This window comes from Solanum dulcamara, chromosome 10 (assembly GCF_947179165.1).
Source record: "Solanum dulcamara chromosome 10, daSolDulc1.2, whole genome shotgun sequence".
Lineage (NCBI taxonomy): Eukaryota > Viridiplantae > Streptophyta > Magnoliopsida > Solanales > Solanaceae > Solanum > Solanum dulcamara.
In genome coordinates, this window is record NC_077246.1 from 51450965 (window position 1) to 51471543 (window position 20579).

The following is a 20579-nucleotide window of genomic DNA, read 5'->3' on the forward strand; positions in this document are numbered from 1 at the left end:
CTGAGTCCTCCACAGCCTCCTATCTAAGGTCATGTCCTCGGTGAGCTGCAACTGTGCCATATCATGTCTAATCACCTCTTCCCAATACTTCTTCGGCCTCCCTTTGCCCCTCCTGAAACCGTCCATAGCCAATCTCTCGCACCTCCGCACTAGAACATCTGTGTCTCTCCTCTTTACATGCCCAAACCATCTCAGTCTCGCTTTCCGCATCTTGTCCTCCACCGATGCCACTCCCACCTTGTCTCGGATATCTTCATTCCTAATTCTATCCATCCTAGTGTGCCCACACATCCACCGCAGCATTCACATTTCCGCGACTTTCATCTTCTGGACATGAAGTTTCTTGATTGGCCAACACTCCGCCCCGTACAATAGAGTCGGTCTAACCACCACTTTGTAGAACTTGCCTTTGAGTTTTGATGGCACTTTCTTGTCACACAGCACTCCGGAGGTGAGCCTCCATTTCATCCACCCTGCACAAATACGGTGTGCAACATCGTCGTCGATATCCCCATCTTCCTGTATAATAGACCCAAGATACTTGAAGCTTCTTTTCTTTTGAATGGCCTGGGTACCAAGCCTCACTTCCCCATCAGCCTCATGTGGCAGGACACTGAACCTGCACTCCAAGTATTCTGTCTTGGTCCTACTCAATTTATATCCTTTAGACTCCAACGTCTGTCTCCAGCCCTCCAGCTTGTCGTTAACTCCGTTGCGAGTCTCGTCAATCAGGACTATGTCATCCGCGAACAACATACACCAAGGCACCTCACCTGTTATTTGTCTTGTCAATTGATCCATCACCAGGGCGAATAGAAACGGGCTAAGAGCCGATCCCTGGTGCAACCCATCGTGACAGGAAAGTGCTCCGAGTCCCCTCCTACCGTCCTTACCTTGGTCTTAGCTCCATTGTACATGTCTTTAATCGCTCTAATGTACGCCACATGCATGCATTTCGCCTCCAAGCATCTCCATAGGACCTCTCTTGGCACTTTGTCATAGGCCTTTTCTAGGTCAATGAATATCATGTGTAAGTCCCTCTTTCGCTCCCTATACTGCTCCACCAATCTCCTTACAATATGAATGGCTTCTGTAGTCGAGCGCCCTGGCATGAATCCAAACTGGTTCTCTGAAATAGACACACTTCTCCTCACCCTCATTTCCATCACCCTATCTAAGGTCATGTCCTCGGTGAGTTGCAACTGTGCCATATCATGTCTAATCACCTCTTCCCAATACTTCTTCGGCCTCCCTTTGCCCCTCCTGAAACTATCCATAGCCAATCTCTCGCACTGGAGCATCTGTGTCTCTCCTCTTCACATGCCCAAACCATCTCAGTCTCGCTTTCCGCATCTTGTCCTCCACCGATGCCACTCCCACCTTGTCTCGGATATCTTCATTCCTAATTCTATCCATCCTAGTGTGCCCACGCATCCACCGCAGCATTCGCATTTCTGCGACTTTCATCTTCTGGACATGAAGTTTCTTGATTGGCCAACACTCCGCCCCGTACAATAGAGTCGGTCTAACCACCACTTTGTAGAACTTGTCTTTGAGTTTTGATGGCACTTTTTTGTCACACAGCACTCCGGAGGCGAGCCTCCATTTCATCCACCCTGCACTAGTACGGTGTGCAACATCGTCGTATACTAGGCATAAATTGGATAATGCCTAGAACTTCCTTTGACCTGCTGAAACAGTGGGAAGGAGTGGGGAGAAGAGGGTCACAAGAAGACTGGTGGAGGAGCATTCCAGTATGTATTTGGTGGACATTATGGAGAGAGAGAAATGAAAGAGGTCATGACGGAATAGCCAGCAGCTTCCAGAATATCAAGATGAAGTGCCTTAGTCTTTTGTATTTTTGGTGTAAACAAGATATAGTGGGGGGGGGGGGGGGAGATAGATAGTTTAGTTGATTTCATAGGATAATTGTAAAGTCTCATGTCTAGATTTTGGTCTTGATGATACCCCCTGGGGTTGTAAGTCCCACCCCATCAGTTTTCACCTGATGGGATTTTTGGTGTGAATATACAGTTACCATTATCAAAAAAAATAATTAAAATCCCCACATAGAGCCCATGGTCCCTCCATCATACTCCTCTCTACTCATATTTCTTCCCAAACCAACCTCCTTTCCTTGTAGCAATTAGCAGCATATACTCCTGTTATGTGACATGAATAATTTTGTAGTTGGGATACAAATTTACAAGAAATTATATACATCCCAATTTCCAGAATCTCCCCCTTCCACTTCCTCTCATCCCACATAAAGAGAATCCCCCTTGTTCCACTTGCATCCAAAGAGGCATGTCTAATGCATCTCCCTCCCCAAAGTTGCTGAACCATCTCTAAGATATCTCCTTCTATTTTTCTTTCTTGCACGACATATTATATCTGCCCACACTCCCTAATCAAACTATTCACGACTCTCCTCTTTTCTCTATTGTTTAGTCCTCTAACATTCCGTGACACCAATTTGAATTTCATGATTTAGAAGAGCTTGTGATTCTCCCCTTATTCCTAATCCCAGAACTTTTGAATTTGACATCAAATGAAACAAGACTTTTCGATTCATGAGCCCCCTTGATCTTTGACTTTTCCCTTAAACCTCCTGCTCCATTCTTCTTGCATGTCTGCAGCTATCAATCTGCAGGAGTAGTTCCGTAGCCTCCTCCTCATGCCTGTAAAAATCTGCTCCTAAAATCTTCCCCAATTTTATTAAGTTCTGTTTCGCTCAAGTGGTAGTGTCTTTCTCTGTTTCTTTAATTGCCTGCTGTTGGTGAATTACTATTGGTTCTGCTTCTTTAATCTCCCAATTAACGAGTTTGTTATTTAGATTTTGATCTATAATTGCATTATCTTGTCTTTTGTCTATGCTACTTTTTCCATTTTCTGCCTCTGCAAACCCCTCTTCTCCTCTTATCGATAAAAATTTCCCCCCCTTTTAGTTCTCTGTCTACATCATCACCATCGCTGCGTAAGTTTTTCTTCTCTGTTTCCATCTGTGCATGCAAAGCTTTCTGTAGAACCATGGCATCGGTGAAGCTGTCTTCTCTGATAGCTTCTGAGTTGTTTCCTCCGTGAAATGTATTAAAGATCAGTTGTCTAGCTCTATCTGGGCTTTTACTTAAAGATCAGTTGTCTAGCTCTATCTGGGCTTTTACTTCTTTTCTGGGTCTTAGTACTCTTGGGCCTGGACAAGAGGCCCAAATCTGATATCAAATTTAAAAGAGTCATGTGCAAATCACATGTCTCATTAAACCTTTTCCCTCCAAATGTCTTTCTCTTACAACCCACATGTTGTTTCTGACTAGAATCCCTTAATTGATGGGATTCTGGTACAGAATTACAGCTTGCACGTCGAATTATCCCTTAATTGATATTACATTTCTTAATAAAACCACCTAACAAAATAAGGAAAGAAGTGTGAAATTTGCACAAAAAAAAAGACGCGCCTATTTTCTTCAGTTTGGGTGTGAATTTCGAACCTCCTTGGGTGAGATTTGCAGCTCTTTGGGGCTCCATGTGGGTCCCAATCTTCCTTCTCTTGGGCTTGGACTTGGACCTTAAAATATGTGTAGGGCTTAGCCCATTCTTCAATCTTCACCACAATTCTTGGACTCATTTTTGGCTCTTTTTCAGGATAATCATCTTTTTGATTTTCCATTGAAGCCCAACAACCTTGGCTTGCAACTCTTCCTATTTGGTGACAACATATACCAATTATATGTAAAAGAATTTTCTTTTAAATACTTTCTACAATTTGAGATCTTGGTAACTTCTGCTTGAAATTGTTTCCCTCATATGATCTTTCTTCAATTGGTTCGCTGTTGGAGTCATTAAATAATCACACAAAGAAAAAAGTCACATCAACTGGCATATAAATACTCATGTTAGCTTGATATTGCATTACAGCCTGAACTCTCTATCAATGAAACATAACCTTAAGTCACCAACTGTGTCAACCTTATTTTAGTAACCAGTAAATTAGAAGATTGGTGGTCAAATAGTTTGCATAATGTTGTTAGTAGAGGAGCAAGACGAAACTTAACACCGACTTTCTTAATCTGATATAACCTAATTGCATTGTTTTGTTGTCAGGTACCTCCAGAAGACAAAACCTCATGCAGATGTAGATGAGTATCACTTTTTCAATACATATTTTTACCAGAAGCTCAAAGATGCTGTACTGAGCAAGGTAATATCTTCCCTGCGAGAGAATTTTTTCATGCAAGCTCAACAAATATATTTTGGCACTGTAAGACTTGTAAACTTTTCTAATTTCTATATTAATAACTATATTACATGAACTTAGTTACCAAGGATAGATTGAATGCTGGTGTGTGAACAGTGGCGTACAAAGGATTTTTTTAAGCGGTGTTGACATTTAAATAAGTAAACAAATTGTTAATAAATGAAAATATTATTCAAATCATATTTAATAAAACACAACTCATGTTAATTACTACATCTTTCTTAGAAATGCACATTGCATGAGTAATTTTTTATTTCAAGTTTTTGCTTGAACTTGTTCAATGTATCAAATATTATATTGTCCAAGTTAATACGTATGTTGTATGCTTGGTTGGCAGGTACATTTTTTCATTTTTAAGTAAGGAGTTGCTGGATCGAGCCTTATTGAAAACTGAATTTTTAGCATATATAGGGAGAGTCACTTGATTAGAAACTAAAAATATAGGAAACTCAGGTGCTGTGTAGATTCAAACTCCTGACGCATAGTAAACTAGGAATGCGCTTGAACATCGAGCTAGGAAGATAAATCAGTTAATTAGAGCCATTTTTAGTATTTCTATACCTATTCTGTTTTAGCATATTCTATATATATATCTATAAAATGTGAAATTCTCCGACCGCTTCGTATAACGTGCGCCTGTCCGTGTGTGTGAAAGTATCTAGTATGGGTCGTGTAGGTCCTTTGCTAATTTTTAGCGTATTTCTGAAAATTCTGTGCGAATTAGTCATGGTGTACATGTTAACACGGGTACGTCAAGACAAATGAAAGTTTTATGTGTTATAGATCAATACTGAACTTGGTAGATTGATCTCAAAAGTACTGAGCCTTGTTTGCAGCTTCTTTTTAATGGGCAAACATGGAGAAGAGAGCATAGTTAAGGGGAATTGTATTGTATCTCTCTTTTTTTTTTGATATAAAGAGATAGGTTTAGACGGTTCAGAACAGCTAGTAGAACTTTTAGGATCCCTGTAAGTATTTACTTTTATGTTTCCTCTTTTGAAGGTTCCCAGCATCTTCTTAATGCTGAGGAACATTACCATTTTCCAAAAAAAAAAAAAAAACCATGGAGAAGAGAGCATAAGCCTCGCCTTTTTTATTTTTATTCTGAAAAAAGATAAAATATTTAAGGTAAAATGACCCTGTGAAAGACACTTAAGACTCTGATTGATTGTTGGTGTGTTGTCTTTCTCTTAATACTTAGTGTCTTGATATTATCTGTGTTGAAGTATGCAACTATCTCATCTGAATGTTTAAACTGTTAGAGAGAACCCTCTTTTACTTTATTAATTATGTCTCAACATACCTTTAATGTGCGAGCTTGATTCTTTTTTCATGGGCCAAACACGTGGAAATTCTTTTGATAATGCGTGGCGGTGAGACTTGAACCCAAGATTTCTGCCTATTCTGATACCATGTTGAAATGTGCGCGACCATCTCACTTAAAAGCTTAAGCTTTAGAGAAAATACACTTTTATTTGATTAATTATGTCTTCATATGCAGTATGGATGCTGTGAAGACAAAATGTAAAGTTGCAGATGACTGAGCCATTTGTTCTTAATTTTCTGATGGAATATATACTGAACACTCAGGAATAATTTGATACTATCTTTATTTTCTTCCCTAGTTCTTGCAGTGTATCACATCCTTCGAATATCAGTAAATCTGAATCCAGTTCCTAATTCTCTACAGCAGAATGAAAAGGAAGCTTCATTTGTCAGACTAAGAAGGTGGTGGAAAGGGGTGAATATATTTGAGAAAGCATATATATTTCTTCCCATACATGAAGAGTAAGTTGTGTGGTTCCTTTTACCATGGTGTTGATTTACAAAGATTTTATTCAAGTATGCTATATTTGGAGCTGTTTTACTTGGTTTGTTTGTATTAGGATTTTATAATTATTATGAATATCATTTTGGATGAATTGGAGTGATTCATTTCTTGTAATCATGTAATTAGATTGATTTCGTTCTTTCCTAGCAATTCTTTATGGTAAACAGGCTACTCCTGCTAGAATCAGGTCCTTCTAGCTTCTAATTTGGGGGCAAAATTTTGATCAACATATTCATCCCCTTTTCTGAGTACACTTCTTCATTTACTTGGACTTTTATTGAAAAATGTCACTTGGAATGGATGTCTTGGCTAAAAAAACCATGGGATCTAGAAATTCAAATCAAGTGATAACCACATAACTTTTGATAGGTAGCACAAACTGCTTGGTCTTCTTCTATTGCAATGTCTGCAAGTTCAGGATAACTTAGTTAAAAAGACTTAAGGATGTTGATTGAAGTAGAATAGGAAAAGATTGATGCTCAATATTGTAACCTTTTATGAAAGTCAACTGACTCAACATCGATGCCTTTGAATCGTCCATTGCAGGCATGTTTTGGAGTATGGGACAAGGCTGGTGATTTATATGCTAACATATTTCGCTTTTATAATGTGATTTCCTGGATGACTAGTCTTGTAGGATTTGTATATGTCTGCTTATCTTTGTCACGACCCAAGCTACACCCTACACGTGACACGACGAATTGGATCCTGAAAGACCCTAAACTAGCTTCATAGTATAAGCATGACATTAAGACAATCAAGATAAACAAATGAATCGAAAAGCAGAAGATAAGTCTCAACATAACAATCTAAATATAAGAGAAATCTGAGTACAAAGACTGATAAAGCGGAAATCATACTAGTCTGACGTAGCCTCTACTACCATACGTGTGGCATAGGACAAGCCCTACCTCACGAAATAAACTGAAACTAAATGAAGTCTGTCGGAAAAGACATAAGAAACTCATAATGTGGCTATGCCCTCGAACCATAAGGACCCACCAAAGCAATGCCACATCGATAGGATCCAATACTAACGGCAGGCGTGAGTAAGAGCGTCATGACCTATGTTATTTAACAATATAAGAAAAAGAAGTATGCGGTCAGTACTATGGAATGTACTGAGTATGAAGGATATGAAATGAATTACGTATCCATCCACCTTATGCTGAGATTGATGGAGAAGTATAGGGAAATGAAGAGGGATTTTCATATGATGTTCATTGAACTTGAAAAGGCTTATGACAAAGTCTCGAGAGATGTTCTTTGGAGGTGTTTGGAGGCTAAGGGTGTCCCGATGGTGTATATTAGGGCGATAAAGGACATGTATGATGTAGCTAAAACTCGGGTTAGAATGATGGGAGGAGACTCGAAGCACTTCCCAGTGGAGATGGGGCTACGTCAGGGATCAGTCCTTAGTCCTTTCCTATTCGCTTCGGTGATGGATGAGTTGATGCAATCTATTAAGGAAGAGGTTCCTTGGTGTATTTATTTGCAGACGACATAATATTGGTTGATGAATCATGTGACAAAGTTAATGCTAGGTCGGAGGTTTGGAGATAGAGTTTGGAGTCTAAAGGGTTTAAGTTGATCAGGACCAAAATAGAGTATTTGGAGTGCAAATTCGGTGGTGTGCTAGACGAAGCAGACGCGGAAGTGAGGCTTGCCACACAACCTATTCCTAAGAGAGGAAGTTTTAAGTATCTTGGGTCCGTATCCTACTATAGGATAGTGGGGACATCGTCAGTGATGTCACACATCGCATTGGGGTGGCTTGGATGAAATGGAGGCTTGCTTCTGGAGTCCTGTGTGATAAGAAGGTACCATCCAAACTTAAATGGAAGTTTTGCAGAGTGGTGGTTAGACCGTCCCTGTTGTATGGGATAGAGTGTTGGCTAGTCAAGAACTCTCATGTTCAGAAGATGCATGTTGTAGAGATGAGGATGTTGAGATGGGTGTGTAGTCATACTAGGAGCGTCAGGATAGGAATGAGGTTATTTGCGAGAAGGTAGGAGTGACCCCTGTGGCAGACAAGATGAGGGAAACGAGACTGAGATGGTTTGGTCATGTGCGAAGGAAGTGCGTTGACGCCCCAGTGAGGAGGTGTGAGAGGATGGTTGTAGGGGGAATCCGAGGGGTAGAGGTAGGCCGAAGAAGTATTGGAGAGAGGTGATTAGACAAGATTTAGCGTAGTTCCATATTACCGAAGATATGACCCTAGATAGGAATGAGTGGAGGACGCGTATTAGGGTAGAAGGTTAGTAAGAGTGAGGGATTAGTGGAGGATCAGGGTATTTTGTTGTGTACCGTGTCTCTATTATCCCACTGTTTTGTTGTTAGTGTTGTTTCTTCATTGTAGACTTTCTTATTCATTGCTATGCTGTCTTCATTGTTTCTTATTTGTTGTACTTAGGTTTGAGGAACTTGAACCTAGGGTCTTTTGAAAACAACCTTTCTACCTCCTCGAGGTAGTGATAAGGTCTACGTATACTCTACCCTCCCCAGACCCCACTTAGTGGGATTTCACTGGGTATGTTGTTGTTGTTGTTGAAATGCATGACATGACCATGATAATGCAATGACCAAGCTAAGACATAACATCATCCTTTAAAACATCATTAGCAACATAAAAGATGGTCAATGCATTATTCTTAAGAAAATCATAATCAAAGCATAACGTAGTGAGAGATACTGTTAACCGACATAAATCATGTGAGCTATAACATGGAGTGCAGTGTCTTCCCTACACTGAAAATAGGTTGTCCTACTTGCCAGGTATAGACCATAAACATGAGTTATATGTGTATTCACTAGCTAAGGCCGATTAAGGAAAATCTTACAGGGGCATGTAATTCTGGGACCTGGATAAGTGCCACTAATCCAGGACTCAATGGTTTCTCTTTTTTTCCCAACATTGCTGGAATACTGTTAAAACTGATGTGATGGATACTATTGTTGAGTTTCATGAAAGAGGGGGATTCGAGAAAGATTGTTGGAGTCATAAGCATAGAAGTAGTGGCTGCTGTACAAAATTTTTATCATCAGGGAATTTTCATAAAGAGTTTTAATGCCACTTTCATTGTATTGATACCTAAGAAGATTGGGGCCAATGATCTGAGAGACTTTAGGCCGATCAGCTTGATAGGTAGCATTTACAAAATTATATCCAAGCTTTTGACTGAGAGACTGAAGAAAGTAGTGCACAAATTGGTGGATGCACAACAAATGGCTTTCATCAAAGGCCGTCAGATACTGGATGCCATTTTAATTGCCAATGAATGTACTGATGCTAGGATCAATAGTAAAACCCCTGGTATCCTGTGCAAGTTGGACATCGAGAAAGCTTTTGATCACTTGAATTGGAACTTCTTATTGGGGATTCTTAGGAAGATGGAATTTATCCACTTTTGCATAAGTACAACTAAGTTTTCAATACTTCTCAATGGCTCTCCAGTCTGTTTCTTCCCTTCACCGAGAAGTATGAGGCAGGGGGATCCTCTATCCCCATTTTTGTTCGTCATTGCCATGGTGGGTTTAAATGATATGCTACAGAAAGCTCAAACAAATAACTGGATCAGAGGGTTCAAAGTAAGCTCCAGGGTAGACAGTAACATGATGATCACGCATTTACAATATGTAGATGATACCTTGATTTTTTGTGAAGCAGATATAAATCAAGTAAGGATGCTAAGGGTGATTTTCATTTTATTTGAGGCCATCTCTGGCTGCACATCAACTGGAATAAAAGTTTTATTTATCCAGTTAATGAAGTGGGGGATCTTCAGAGACTGTCCAGCATTCTTGGAGGTAGAATTGGGGAACTTCCAACAACATATCTTGGATCACCTTTGGCGGGCAAAAGGCAAATCAATAAATCTATGGACTCAAGTGTTGGAGAAATGTGAAAAAAAGTTGGCATATTGGAAAAACCAATACTTATCCATGGGAGGAAGGTTGACCTTGATAAACTCTGTATTGGATGCAATGCCTACCTACTTGATGTCTCTGTTTCCTGTACCTGCCAGTGTTGTGAAAAGGTTGGATTCCTTGAGAAGGAACTCCTTTTGGGAGGGGAACAGTGAGAAGAATAAAATACATCTTGTCAATTGGGAGTCTTGTCTAACCAGCAAGAAGAATGGAAGTATTGAAATTAAGAATCTAAAGATCCAGAATCAGAGTTTAATGATGAAATGGGTATGGAACTTCAACTCAGATGACCAACCATTATGGAAGAAGGTAATCAGGAGAAATATGGTATGGATGGAAGATGGACTACCAAAGTGAGTAATAGTCCTTATGGAGTTGGTCTCTGGAAATCCGTAAGGAACTTGTGGCCCAAATTGCTAACAAAAACCATTTTCAGCATTGGTAATGGTAGGAAAGTAGATCTATGGAATGATAAATGGATAGAGCAAGGCCCCTTAAAACAGCTTTATCCAGACATATACTCCCTCAATCAACAACAAAACTCAACAATTGAAATGGTTTGGGGTGAACTGTGGTGGAACTTGAGTTTCAGAAGAGCTCTCAATGATTGGGAAATTGATAGACTAGCAATCTTTTTCGGAACTATAGAACAGTTCAAAGGAACATCAACTGAGGCAGATTGCTGGATATGGTTAAGGAATACGTAGAACAAATTTACAGTGAAAGCAACATACAAAGTATTCACAACCTCGAACAATCAGAGTGGGACTTGGCCTTGGAAGATGATCTGGAGGGTTAAGATCCTCCACAAAGTTGCATGCTTCTTCTGGTTGCTAGCTAGAGAAGTTGTACTCACACAAGATAAACTCATGAGAAGAGGTTTCAATCTTTGCTCAAGGTGTTTTCTCTGTGGTAAGGAAGCAGAAAAAATCTCTCATCTCTTTCTTCACTTCAGCTAGACTGACCAGTTGTGGAAGGTTTTAATTAACTTGAGGGGCATTAGCTGGACTATGCCGGAAAGAGTATCTGAGGTACTGAAATGCTGGAACAGTTATATCAACCCCTCCAATCAGAAAGAGAGATGGCAAATTGTCCCAGCTTGCATTTAGTAGACTGTGTGGGGAGAAAGAAACCAGTTTGTTTTGAAGAAAAAGACATTAGTATACAAAAACTAAAGATGAAATGTTTAGGGCTTTTCTTTTTTTTGTTGTAAACATAGCTTAATGGAAGAGTTAGAATCAATTTATGATGTACTAGATTCCTTATGAGAATAAGGACTAAGAGCTTATTTTATTTTTTTGCTCATCAGGATGTAAATATGGGGGACTACACACCCTTTGTGTAGTTTGTTATTAATACACAAAAATGTTACCTGTTCAAAAAAAAATAATTTAACGATAAAAAGAAGTTCTCTGTATCCTCAAAGCATATTGCATTTATTCCAAATTCAGGGACCATAATCCATCCACTCTTGTTCTTTGCCGGTGATCCTGCTTTGTCCCAACTCTATAGAGCTTTTGTACACTTCCCGAGCATAATCCAGGATATGCCTTTAAAAATAATGAAAATTTTCCGTAGTTGTTCTGTCGCCTTGCAATGTAGGAATAGATGGTTAACTGACTGTCTCTGCTTAAACTCCACATAGAAAGCATCAGGAGCACATTGTGATCTTTCTTCTCATAATTTTTCCGGAGTGAGGACAACTTCTTTTGCCAAAAGCCACACAAAACAAGCTACTTTGAGTGGAATATTAGTTCTCCAAATATGCTTCCAACACCAATTATCAATCTGCTGATTAGACTGGTTCATCAGTCTATAGGCTGCATTCAACTTAAAGCACCACTGTTGTTACCTTCCCACCTTAATACATCTTTCCCTGCCTGGAACCCACCGAATTGTTCAAGAATGCTCTATAATTCTGTTGCCGACAGCTAAGTTGCTCGGCCTCTTCACTTTTGATGCCACACCCGTGTTGACACGATGTGGGTGTGGGATCTGTACCAGATCTGCTCAACCGATTTTGGATACTTTGATCAAAATTCGACGGAGAAATTTGGGACAAATACAATGTTTTTTGTAATCAAAACAAAAGTTAAGGTAAAATTGAAGAAAATAGACATGTTAGCTGACATGTCTAGTCATTGCTCATGATCCCCCTCTCCCCAAACAAAAGGAGAAATTGTTTCTGACTTTTTGGATGTCATTATTTTTTTTGTTGGGATTTGGTTAGATTCAAACCGGAAACCATTATGGTTGTAAAGAGACCACCCATCGCTTAAAAGGCCGATGTGGGACTCTTTCGAAAATATAACCTAAATACTCTAGTTTAAAGCAGTGTTAGTGTCACGACCCGACCTAGGACCTAGTCGTAACACGGCGATCGAAACCCCGAAGGGCTCCAACCAAGCTTTTTGTACATATCATAAGCATACATAAGGTAAAGTAAAAGCGGAAACATCATAAGAGAATGTAAACCATGAATAGTAAATGAAGAATGTCACATGACAACATAAACTCGAAAACATTTGTCCAACTAGATGCCTCTACTCATGAACATTGGCGGGGGCTAAGACATGTCCCTAGCTCACCCTCAATATGAAATTCAACAAAAGTCCCTGAAAACAATAACCAACTCAATGACTAGTCCCCGATAAATGAGGGCTCACCACTAACACCGTCGGATAGGAAAGTTTAACTAGCCACGTGGTCGAATATGATCTTCAACCTCAACCCCTACATTATGAGACAATGTAGGCAAAAAGTATGCATTAGTACGTTGGAATGTACTAAGTATGAGGGCATGACATGCAACGTAAATCATGGAATGCAATGGTTAAGTAAAACACATGATAAGATGAGATAAGTAAAGTTATGAGAAAATCATAATGACCAAAGCATTTGAAAAGCATAATTGAGATCATAAAAATACATATGAGGTCGTACATATGTGGAATAAGAACCATAATCGACAATAAGACCATGCGAGCTATAACATGTAATCCCGATGTTACCCCTACACCGGAAGAAAGGGGAATCTACTTGCCAAGGTAGACTCTATCCAGCTAGGCGGGTCATACATACGCTATATGTGGATCCAATAGCTAGGCCATGAAGGCAACCTACGGTGGCACGTAGTTATGCAACAAGAGACTTTATATAAGGACCCCATATTTTGAGCCCCTTCTCAAGTCCACATTCGGTGCTAAATCAAATCCCACGGAATACATACATAGCATAGAAATCATAATAACATATATTATAGTCATGATCATAGGTTTGAAATCATAGAGTAGCTCATTTTCATAACATAAGTGCAATGTGGGCATTGTCTTTCCACATTACAAATCATACATACATAGACATAATTCATACTTGGAAATTCATAAGACATGAATGCATGATCAATTGACTTGAAAACATGCATGATCATATACTTTATGTCAGCCCATACATAATTAATAACGATAATATCATTTTGGAGTATAATTGAAAATACCCATAATTAATATCATGAACCCTATAGATCAATGTAGGAGAATTCATGGAAAAACTCTTCAATTCAATGCAATAACCATCAATTTATATTAAAATAGACTCATAATCATAATTTGAATCATAATTCATGCAATTGGAATAGAGATCATAAAACCCATAAAATACCATACTTTAATTTGATAGAAAACTTGAGAATTTGATTGGGCTTCATGGATGAAAGAATCCATGAATCAATATCCACATATCGCAAGTGAGAAAACCAAATAATTTGGAAGAACTTGAGAGTTTTGATAGAGAGCTTGAGTGAATTTATTTGAAGCCTCAATGGAGTTCTTGAGAGTATTTTGTAGAGAGAGAAATATTTGAGTAGGGGAATTGTAGAAGAATGAATAGAACTAGAGGTTTAGGTTAATTTATAGAGTTGAATTAGGTCCTAGAAACGTCTAAGTTCATTAACTAATAATTAGGAAAAAGTCTAAAGTGCCCTTACTTAAAAATTGAATTCGGACCAAAACATTGCCCAGGTCTGCGACGCAGAGTTGTTCCCTGCTAGGCAAATTTTGAGTGAATGAGATTTTGGCCAGATTTTGACTCGGGGAAAAAAAATTGCACTGAACGGGAGCAAGTCCGCGTTGCGGACTTGCCGCGCACTTTACTGTTTTGCGCAGTTTCTTCGAAAAATCTATCTTTTGATATACGGGTCTCAAAAATCCATCGAGACCATTTTCCTGCAGGTTTTGACCCCTTGATCGATATTTTGGACTCGAATTTGCCAAAAAGATAAAGTATAATACATTATGTGAGCGGCCTATTCTCAAGGCATTCTTAAGGCACTTGTGATCATTTCGAGGAATGTTACAGTTAGAATACAACAAACAACTACTGAATTATTGGATGGTAATTAGGGAACTAACTTTTGTGTTGATAGATAATATTGATGATGGAAAGAGAACTCTATACAAGTGGTAAATTCCGGAGATTTAATTACCTTTTATATCTTTTGTTAACTAAGAGATCTTAATTTTTTCACAAAATGGAATAATAATAATAATAATAATAACAAACTTAGATATCCTTTTTTTATTGGTATTTGGCAGAGGGGTTCATTGACTTCGCTCCTACTTATTTTTGTTGGTTTCGGTACATTTAAGATAGCTCTTTGTCCTCTTGCACTATTTTAATTGAGCTGCTATTGATGTCCTTGTGTTGGTTCTTCTCCTTTGTAGTCTTCATTGGAGCTTGATTATAATTTGCATACCAGATAAAGAAGACCAACTGGGACCAATTTTACTTCACTTGGATTCATTAGGGCTTCACTGCAGCAAGTCCCTTTTTGCTACCATAAGAAAGTAAGCTGAACTCTGTCGTTGGCTGTAAAATAACGTGGCATCCATGCTACAGAATTTACTTCTTGTGAATTGTAGTCTTGATTCAGAGTTGTTATAGTTAATGGCTGCAGCTACATCTTGTTTCTGATTCTGCATAACTATGTCATTGTCATGATTATAATGCATATTCCAAACTATTATGACATTATTTCTGAACGGTTGCATTGTATAAGCTATGTCTTGACTATTCAAAAAATTCTTGTGCTATATATTGTTCTTGTTTATGATATGCTACACTGTAGGCATGATAATCAATTACAGCATGAATTGTAACTGAGAGCTAAAGGGCATAATTTTTTATTAGCAGTCTGAGCTTTTCTATTTCCCTCTTTCTTGGCTTTAGGTCATATCTCCTTTTTCCCCCTTTTCTTTCTCCTATATTCTTCAACATTGACAAGCTGTTATTTGATTTTTTATTTTACTTTGTATACTGTTATCATACATGTGCTGCACAGAAATGGGAACTTTATCAGGCTGATAAAATTGCATGGTAAAATTAGTGACACTTGGGAGGTTAGGTGGGAAAGACATCAATACCAAATGGGAATTATCGCATGTCTATATCCATGCTAATTCATTTCCATTCAATATGCCAAAGGGAGAAAATAGTTTGCTGTTGAGATCTGGAATGCATCGACAGAAAGTTATTATTGCTTACTAATTTGTCTTGTTGGAGTGAGAAATTGACAGGGTTAAGAAGTCTGGTCGTTCTTTCAGGTTTTCGTAGCTTGGATATCTATATATTATTTGGATTTTCTTGATTGAGGCTCTTTGGTCATTTTTCAGTGTCGTAGCTTCACAATCTGAATATTACGATCTTGGAGATTTACTCTATTATAACCAATTTTCTCTTCAAACTAGCGGTAAGATAACATTTTGAACTGGAAGCTTCTTAAACCTGGTGATTTTTTCCTGCAGATTTTTGGTACAAGAATGGAAATTCTTAAGACAAGGAGAAGGGCCAGCTCTTCCTATTTCAGACAAAATATGGGAAAATCTGCCACGAAGAATTGATGAAAACATCATTCAGGTATTTTTTCATTTGAAACTTATGGCATGAAGCAGTCTTTGGAATTCTTTTCATACTAGAAGCTATCTTGTCCATTCAAATACCATGTGATGCAGGGGGTTCGGTTTGGCTGATATAGGATGTGAGCTTTTGTTTTTGGAATTTGCTTTCTCATAACCTGGGGCATGTTTGGAGTTGTGAATTGTTCTTTTCAGCTATATTTGATGTATATACCGTTTTGCAGATTTGTGTGAAAAGAAGTAGTTTCTTTAGTAGTGAAAACATCAATCGGTGTTACTTATTTTAATGATCATCTGTTTTATGGGCTTAGGTTGTCTTAAATTCCAAATTTGTACTATACTGGCACAGTTATTTTTTCTCTTCTTTTCTCTTGGTTAAAAGGGAAGGGGAGCCTTGGAGTAATGGGTAAAATTACTGCCATGTGACTAGGAGGTCACGGGTTCAAGCCTTGGAAATAGCCTCTGGTAGAAATGCAAGGTAAGGTTACGTATAATATACCCTTGCGGTCAGGCTCTTCTCCGGACCCTGCGCATAGCGGGAGCTTTAGCGCACCGGGCTGTCATTTTTTCTTGGTTAAAAGGATATCCTAATAAAACTTATAGTCAGCAGGGAGGAGGGTGTCTAAAACATTGGCTCAGTTCTGGATGTTCCATTTGAGAAATTTATGAAACATTTAGAAGCAAATTTGTGTACATATATCGTGACTATATCTGCAAGTTCATGGCAACCACTTTCCTTGAACTTTTCTGGTAACAGGTCCCACAACAAAGAAATGAGTATGACTGCGGTCTCTTTGTTCTTTTCTTTATGGAGCGTTTCATTGATGAAGTTCATAGAAGGCTTAAAAAGAAGGATTTCACGATGGTATAACTTTTGTTTTACTTGTAGCTTTCTCCAATTTTTGGTTGTTGGATTATTGCATCAGTCCTTGATTTAAAAATGATCTTATTGTCAGTTTGGACGAAGGTGGTTCAAACCTGAAGAAGCCTCTTGTTTGAGGATTAAAATCCGCAGAATACTCGAGGAAGAATTCAAGAATGCGAGTGAGGAATGATTGATACTTTTGGGATCGGTACTGTGTACAAGTAACTGCTCCTGCTTAAAGAAATCCATTAACAGGTTTATGGCATGGACAAGGAACTGCTATTAACCAACGCCCATGGCATGCCTGCCTTGCATAGCTGGAAAGTTGGATACTGTCATCAGTCACACATCAACCACAAACGGGCAGAAGATTTAGAAGAACTGATATTGGCCATCCAATAGGAAGGAGAAATACACGACTTCCCTGGGCAATATATACATTGTACAAAACTCATAATTGAACAATCACCAAGGGGAAAAAAGCAAAAGATTTAGGTGAATCTTTATTGACCATCATCTGCTGAAACGTGTAGCTCCTAAAACCAGAAGCTGCAGCCATGTACATTTCACAGATGGAAGGTCTCTGTGGATCACCAATTCCCCCCTCCCCCTCTTTATTTGTGGAAGCTCTCCTTCATTCTTCTCATGAAAACTAAAAACTATATATATGCTTATTTATCCAACACTAAAAACTAAATAAGAAATTCACTTGTTTTATAAAAAATAATCTAGGAAGTGGAAAATCCTTCCTACCAATTACACCCAAGTATATATATTAGAGATGAGCAGAAATAATTAAGCCGCTTCACATATCCAAGCAAGCAAGACTATAAACATTACATACCAGATTAAAAATTACCAGATTACCATTTATAATTTGACCGAAATCTAGTAGCTTAAGCTCTTGGGTACCAGTTATTTGCTAGCCAAGAAGCCAAAAAGAATTATTTCTGCAAATAAAATAAAAAAGAATGATTTACAAAAAATAAAATATTATAGAAAAGAATGATTTCTAAAAAAAACAAATGGTCCTAAACCTATACAAGCTTGAGTGACCAAAGCTAATCTATTGTACATTATAATCCTTTTGGTCTAATCAGCCAAAAACAACCCTTTTGTGCAACTTCATATGTGTTGATGGCTTCCAACATGAGATCCACCTCCTCCATCTCTGGCCTCTCTTTTGGGTTTGCATCCCAACAATGCTTCATTATATTGGCTAAAACGCTTGGGCAAGTGTTTGGTATTTCAGGCCTTCGACACTAAAATTTCAAGAATTAAATTAGTGATTGCTATTAATTTAACGTTAGCTATGGCATTGGTAAAACCATGAAAACAGAAAACATACCTTGTAGACAGATGGACTTGTGTGAGGAGGAATTTGTCCAATATATTTCCCACAAACAAATTCCAAAATTATAGACATCACATTTATGATCATATGGTAGACCAATATGAACCTGCATATACAAAATAAGAAGATCCATTTTTTGACTTTTGGTAAATTTTTCTTTTAAAAAATACATAGAGAAAGATGTCATAATGAGATATCTCACCTCAGGTGCCATATAATCGATGGTGCCAGTTTGGGCAGTCATGTCAATAGGGCATGAAGCCTCAATTCTAGAAACTCCAAATTCAATTATTTTGACTCTTCCTTCCTTGTCGACAACTAAATTACTAGTCTTTACATCTCTATGAACAATTTTCTTAGAGTGAAGGTAACTCAATCCTCTTGCAACATCTAATGCTAGTTGAATTACAGAATTCAATGGCAACTTTTTGATATGATGTTTTAAGAGGTATGATCTGAGATTTCCTCCAGGACATATTCAATCACGATACCATATTCAAGTGGTTGTTTTGCCAGTGAATGATTTTTCGCCCACGAGGTGTTATTGGTCAGCTCATTAATCCATTTTTTCATCCATCGTTTACCACTTGTACATTCAGGTTTAGCTTGGGGCAATCTATTTGAAGCTCCAATTAACTGAAGAAAATTAAATGGGTTTCATTTTGTTAGGTGACATTTTAAGTAAAAGTAGCGACATCAAAAATATATTTTTCAATTTATATAATAAGTTAAATCAATTGAATAAAAATAGGAGGAAAATAAATTTGAATACCTTTGCGATGTTTGGGTGATGTAGGTTGTACCTAGGGCTGTACAGGGCAAACCGATAAACTGCACCAAACCGACAAACCGAACCAAACCGGAAAAAAAACCCGACTAATGGTTTGGTTTGACTTGGTTTGGTGTTTGGAAAAAAAACCCGACCATTATAGGGTTGGTTTGGTTTTAACTAAAAAAAGTCAAACCGAACCCAAACCGACCCGATTATAGATATACTACTTTTAAATTATGTTATACATAAAAATATTTATTAAAATATAATTTATAAATATTTTTTAAAATTTTTTCATAATTTTTATTTTCTTTCTTACATTTAGATTTGGAGTTGAGAAGCCCATCTAAATAATATACAAAAAAAAATCATCTTATAAAATTATATTATAAAGTTAAAACTTCAAACAGTGTTCTGCCTCCATCTTATACGTTGATATTTTGTACTAGAACTCTTTTTAAGAAGCACTGCTCTGTGTTTTTTATTAGATACTATGAAAAACCCGAGTAACACGAAAAACCCGAAAAAACCCGAAAAAAATTAATATCGAAAAACCCGACTTTATTGGTTTGGTTTGGTTTATAGATTTAATAACCCGACACAAATAGTTTGGTTTGGTTTGTAAAAAATCCGAACCAACCCGGTCTATGTACACCCTAGTTGTACCATATGGAAACTTCCTGCGTGAAAGCCTTTGTTTCTACAGTCCTCCTCTTTTCATTGCTCAAATCAAGTATTTTAACTGAAAATTAATTAAACATATTATCTTTAATAACTCTATAAACCTGCCCTTAATAATATTACATGAGACAGGCTAGGTTAGTCGGTGTAAAAAAGAGACAAAGCAAGTATGTATATATAGGGTTTAGCTAGAGTTAATATCTCGAAAGGTTATTTAACTATGAAAGATAAAAACTTTAAATTGAGTGATTTTATTGATACAAAACAAAGTTCAATGACTTTATTAGATAATTTCTAATGGCTGAATGATTTTTTGAGATAATAAAAAAAAATAGTTATATTAGGATTTAGCGTACACATTAGAATCAAGTAGCTAGTATAAGAAAAAAAATTAATTGTAGAATTTGTGGACGCATGTATAAACTAGCATTGCATAATATATACCTGCAACCTGTTTTCCATCGTAAACACCCTTGTAAACTGATCCGTATGCCCCTTCATCAATAAGATTGTTCACTTTAAGCTTCGTAGGATCTAATTCCCATTCTTCTTTTATCGTCACTTTCAATTCTTCACAACCCTTATTATTGTTTTGATTACTAAACACTCTATCTAAATGCCTCTCAAGCTGCTGCTCCATTTTTCTCAAATCTATCTCTGCTATAATTTTTGATTTCGCCATTCAACAGGCCCGACAAAAAAAAACGCTCGTTGGAGTTAGTTCCTTCTGGGCAATAGACTTTCGACTCTATTATATTTATATAGGTATCAAAATCAAATTTGATACCACAACTTATGGGCAAGTTCTACAAAGTGGTGGTTAGACAGGCTATGTTATATGAGGCGAAGTGTTGGCCAGTTAAGGTCTCTCACGTTCAAAAGATGAAATTTGCCGAGATGAAAATGTTGATATGGATGTGTGGGCATATCAGGAGCGACAGGATTAGAAATGAGGCTATTCGGGACAAGGTAGGAGTGACCT

At 37.8% G+C, this 20579-nt stretch overlaps 1 protein-coding gene and 1 pseudogene across 6 annotated transcripts in view; one reads left to right on the forward strand and one right to left on the reverse strand.

Annotated features, from left to right (window-relative positions):
- LOC129870098 (ubiquitin-like-specific protease 1D) overlaps positions 1-17525 on the forward strand; it is a 36335-nt gene extending 18810 nt beyond the window's left edge. For 2 of the 6 annotated variants that reach the window (XM_055944692.1, XM_055944693.1), the window contains exons 7-12: positions 4102-4198; positions 5949-6043; positions 14735-14857; positions 15815-15926; positions 16683-16790; positions 16882-17524. In XM_055944692.1, the coding sequence (XP_055800667.1) occupies positions 4102-4198; positions 5949-6043; positions 14735-14857; positions 15815-15926; positions 16683-16790; positions 16882-16980 (634 nt within the window). In that variant the 3' untranslated portion in view covers positions 16981-17524. The other 4 variants (XM_055944691.1, XM_055944690.1, XM_055944695.1 and 1 more) reach the window with 4 other exon arrangements.
- A 295-nt stretch (positions 17526-17820) lies between these two features.
- On the reverse strand, positions 17821-20286 carry LOC129870099 (serine/threonine-protein kinase STY13-like; annotated as a pseudogene).
- Positions 20287-20579: the final 293 nt, after the last annotated feature.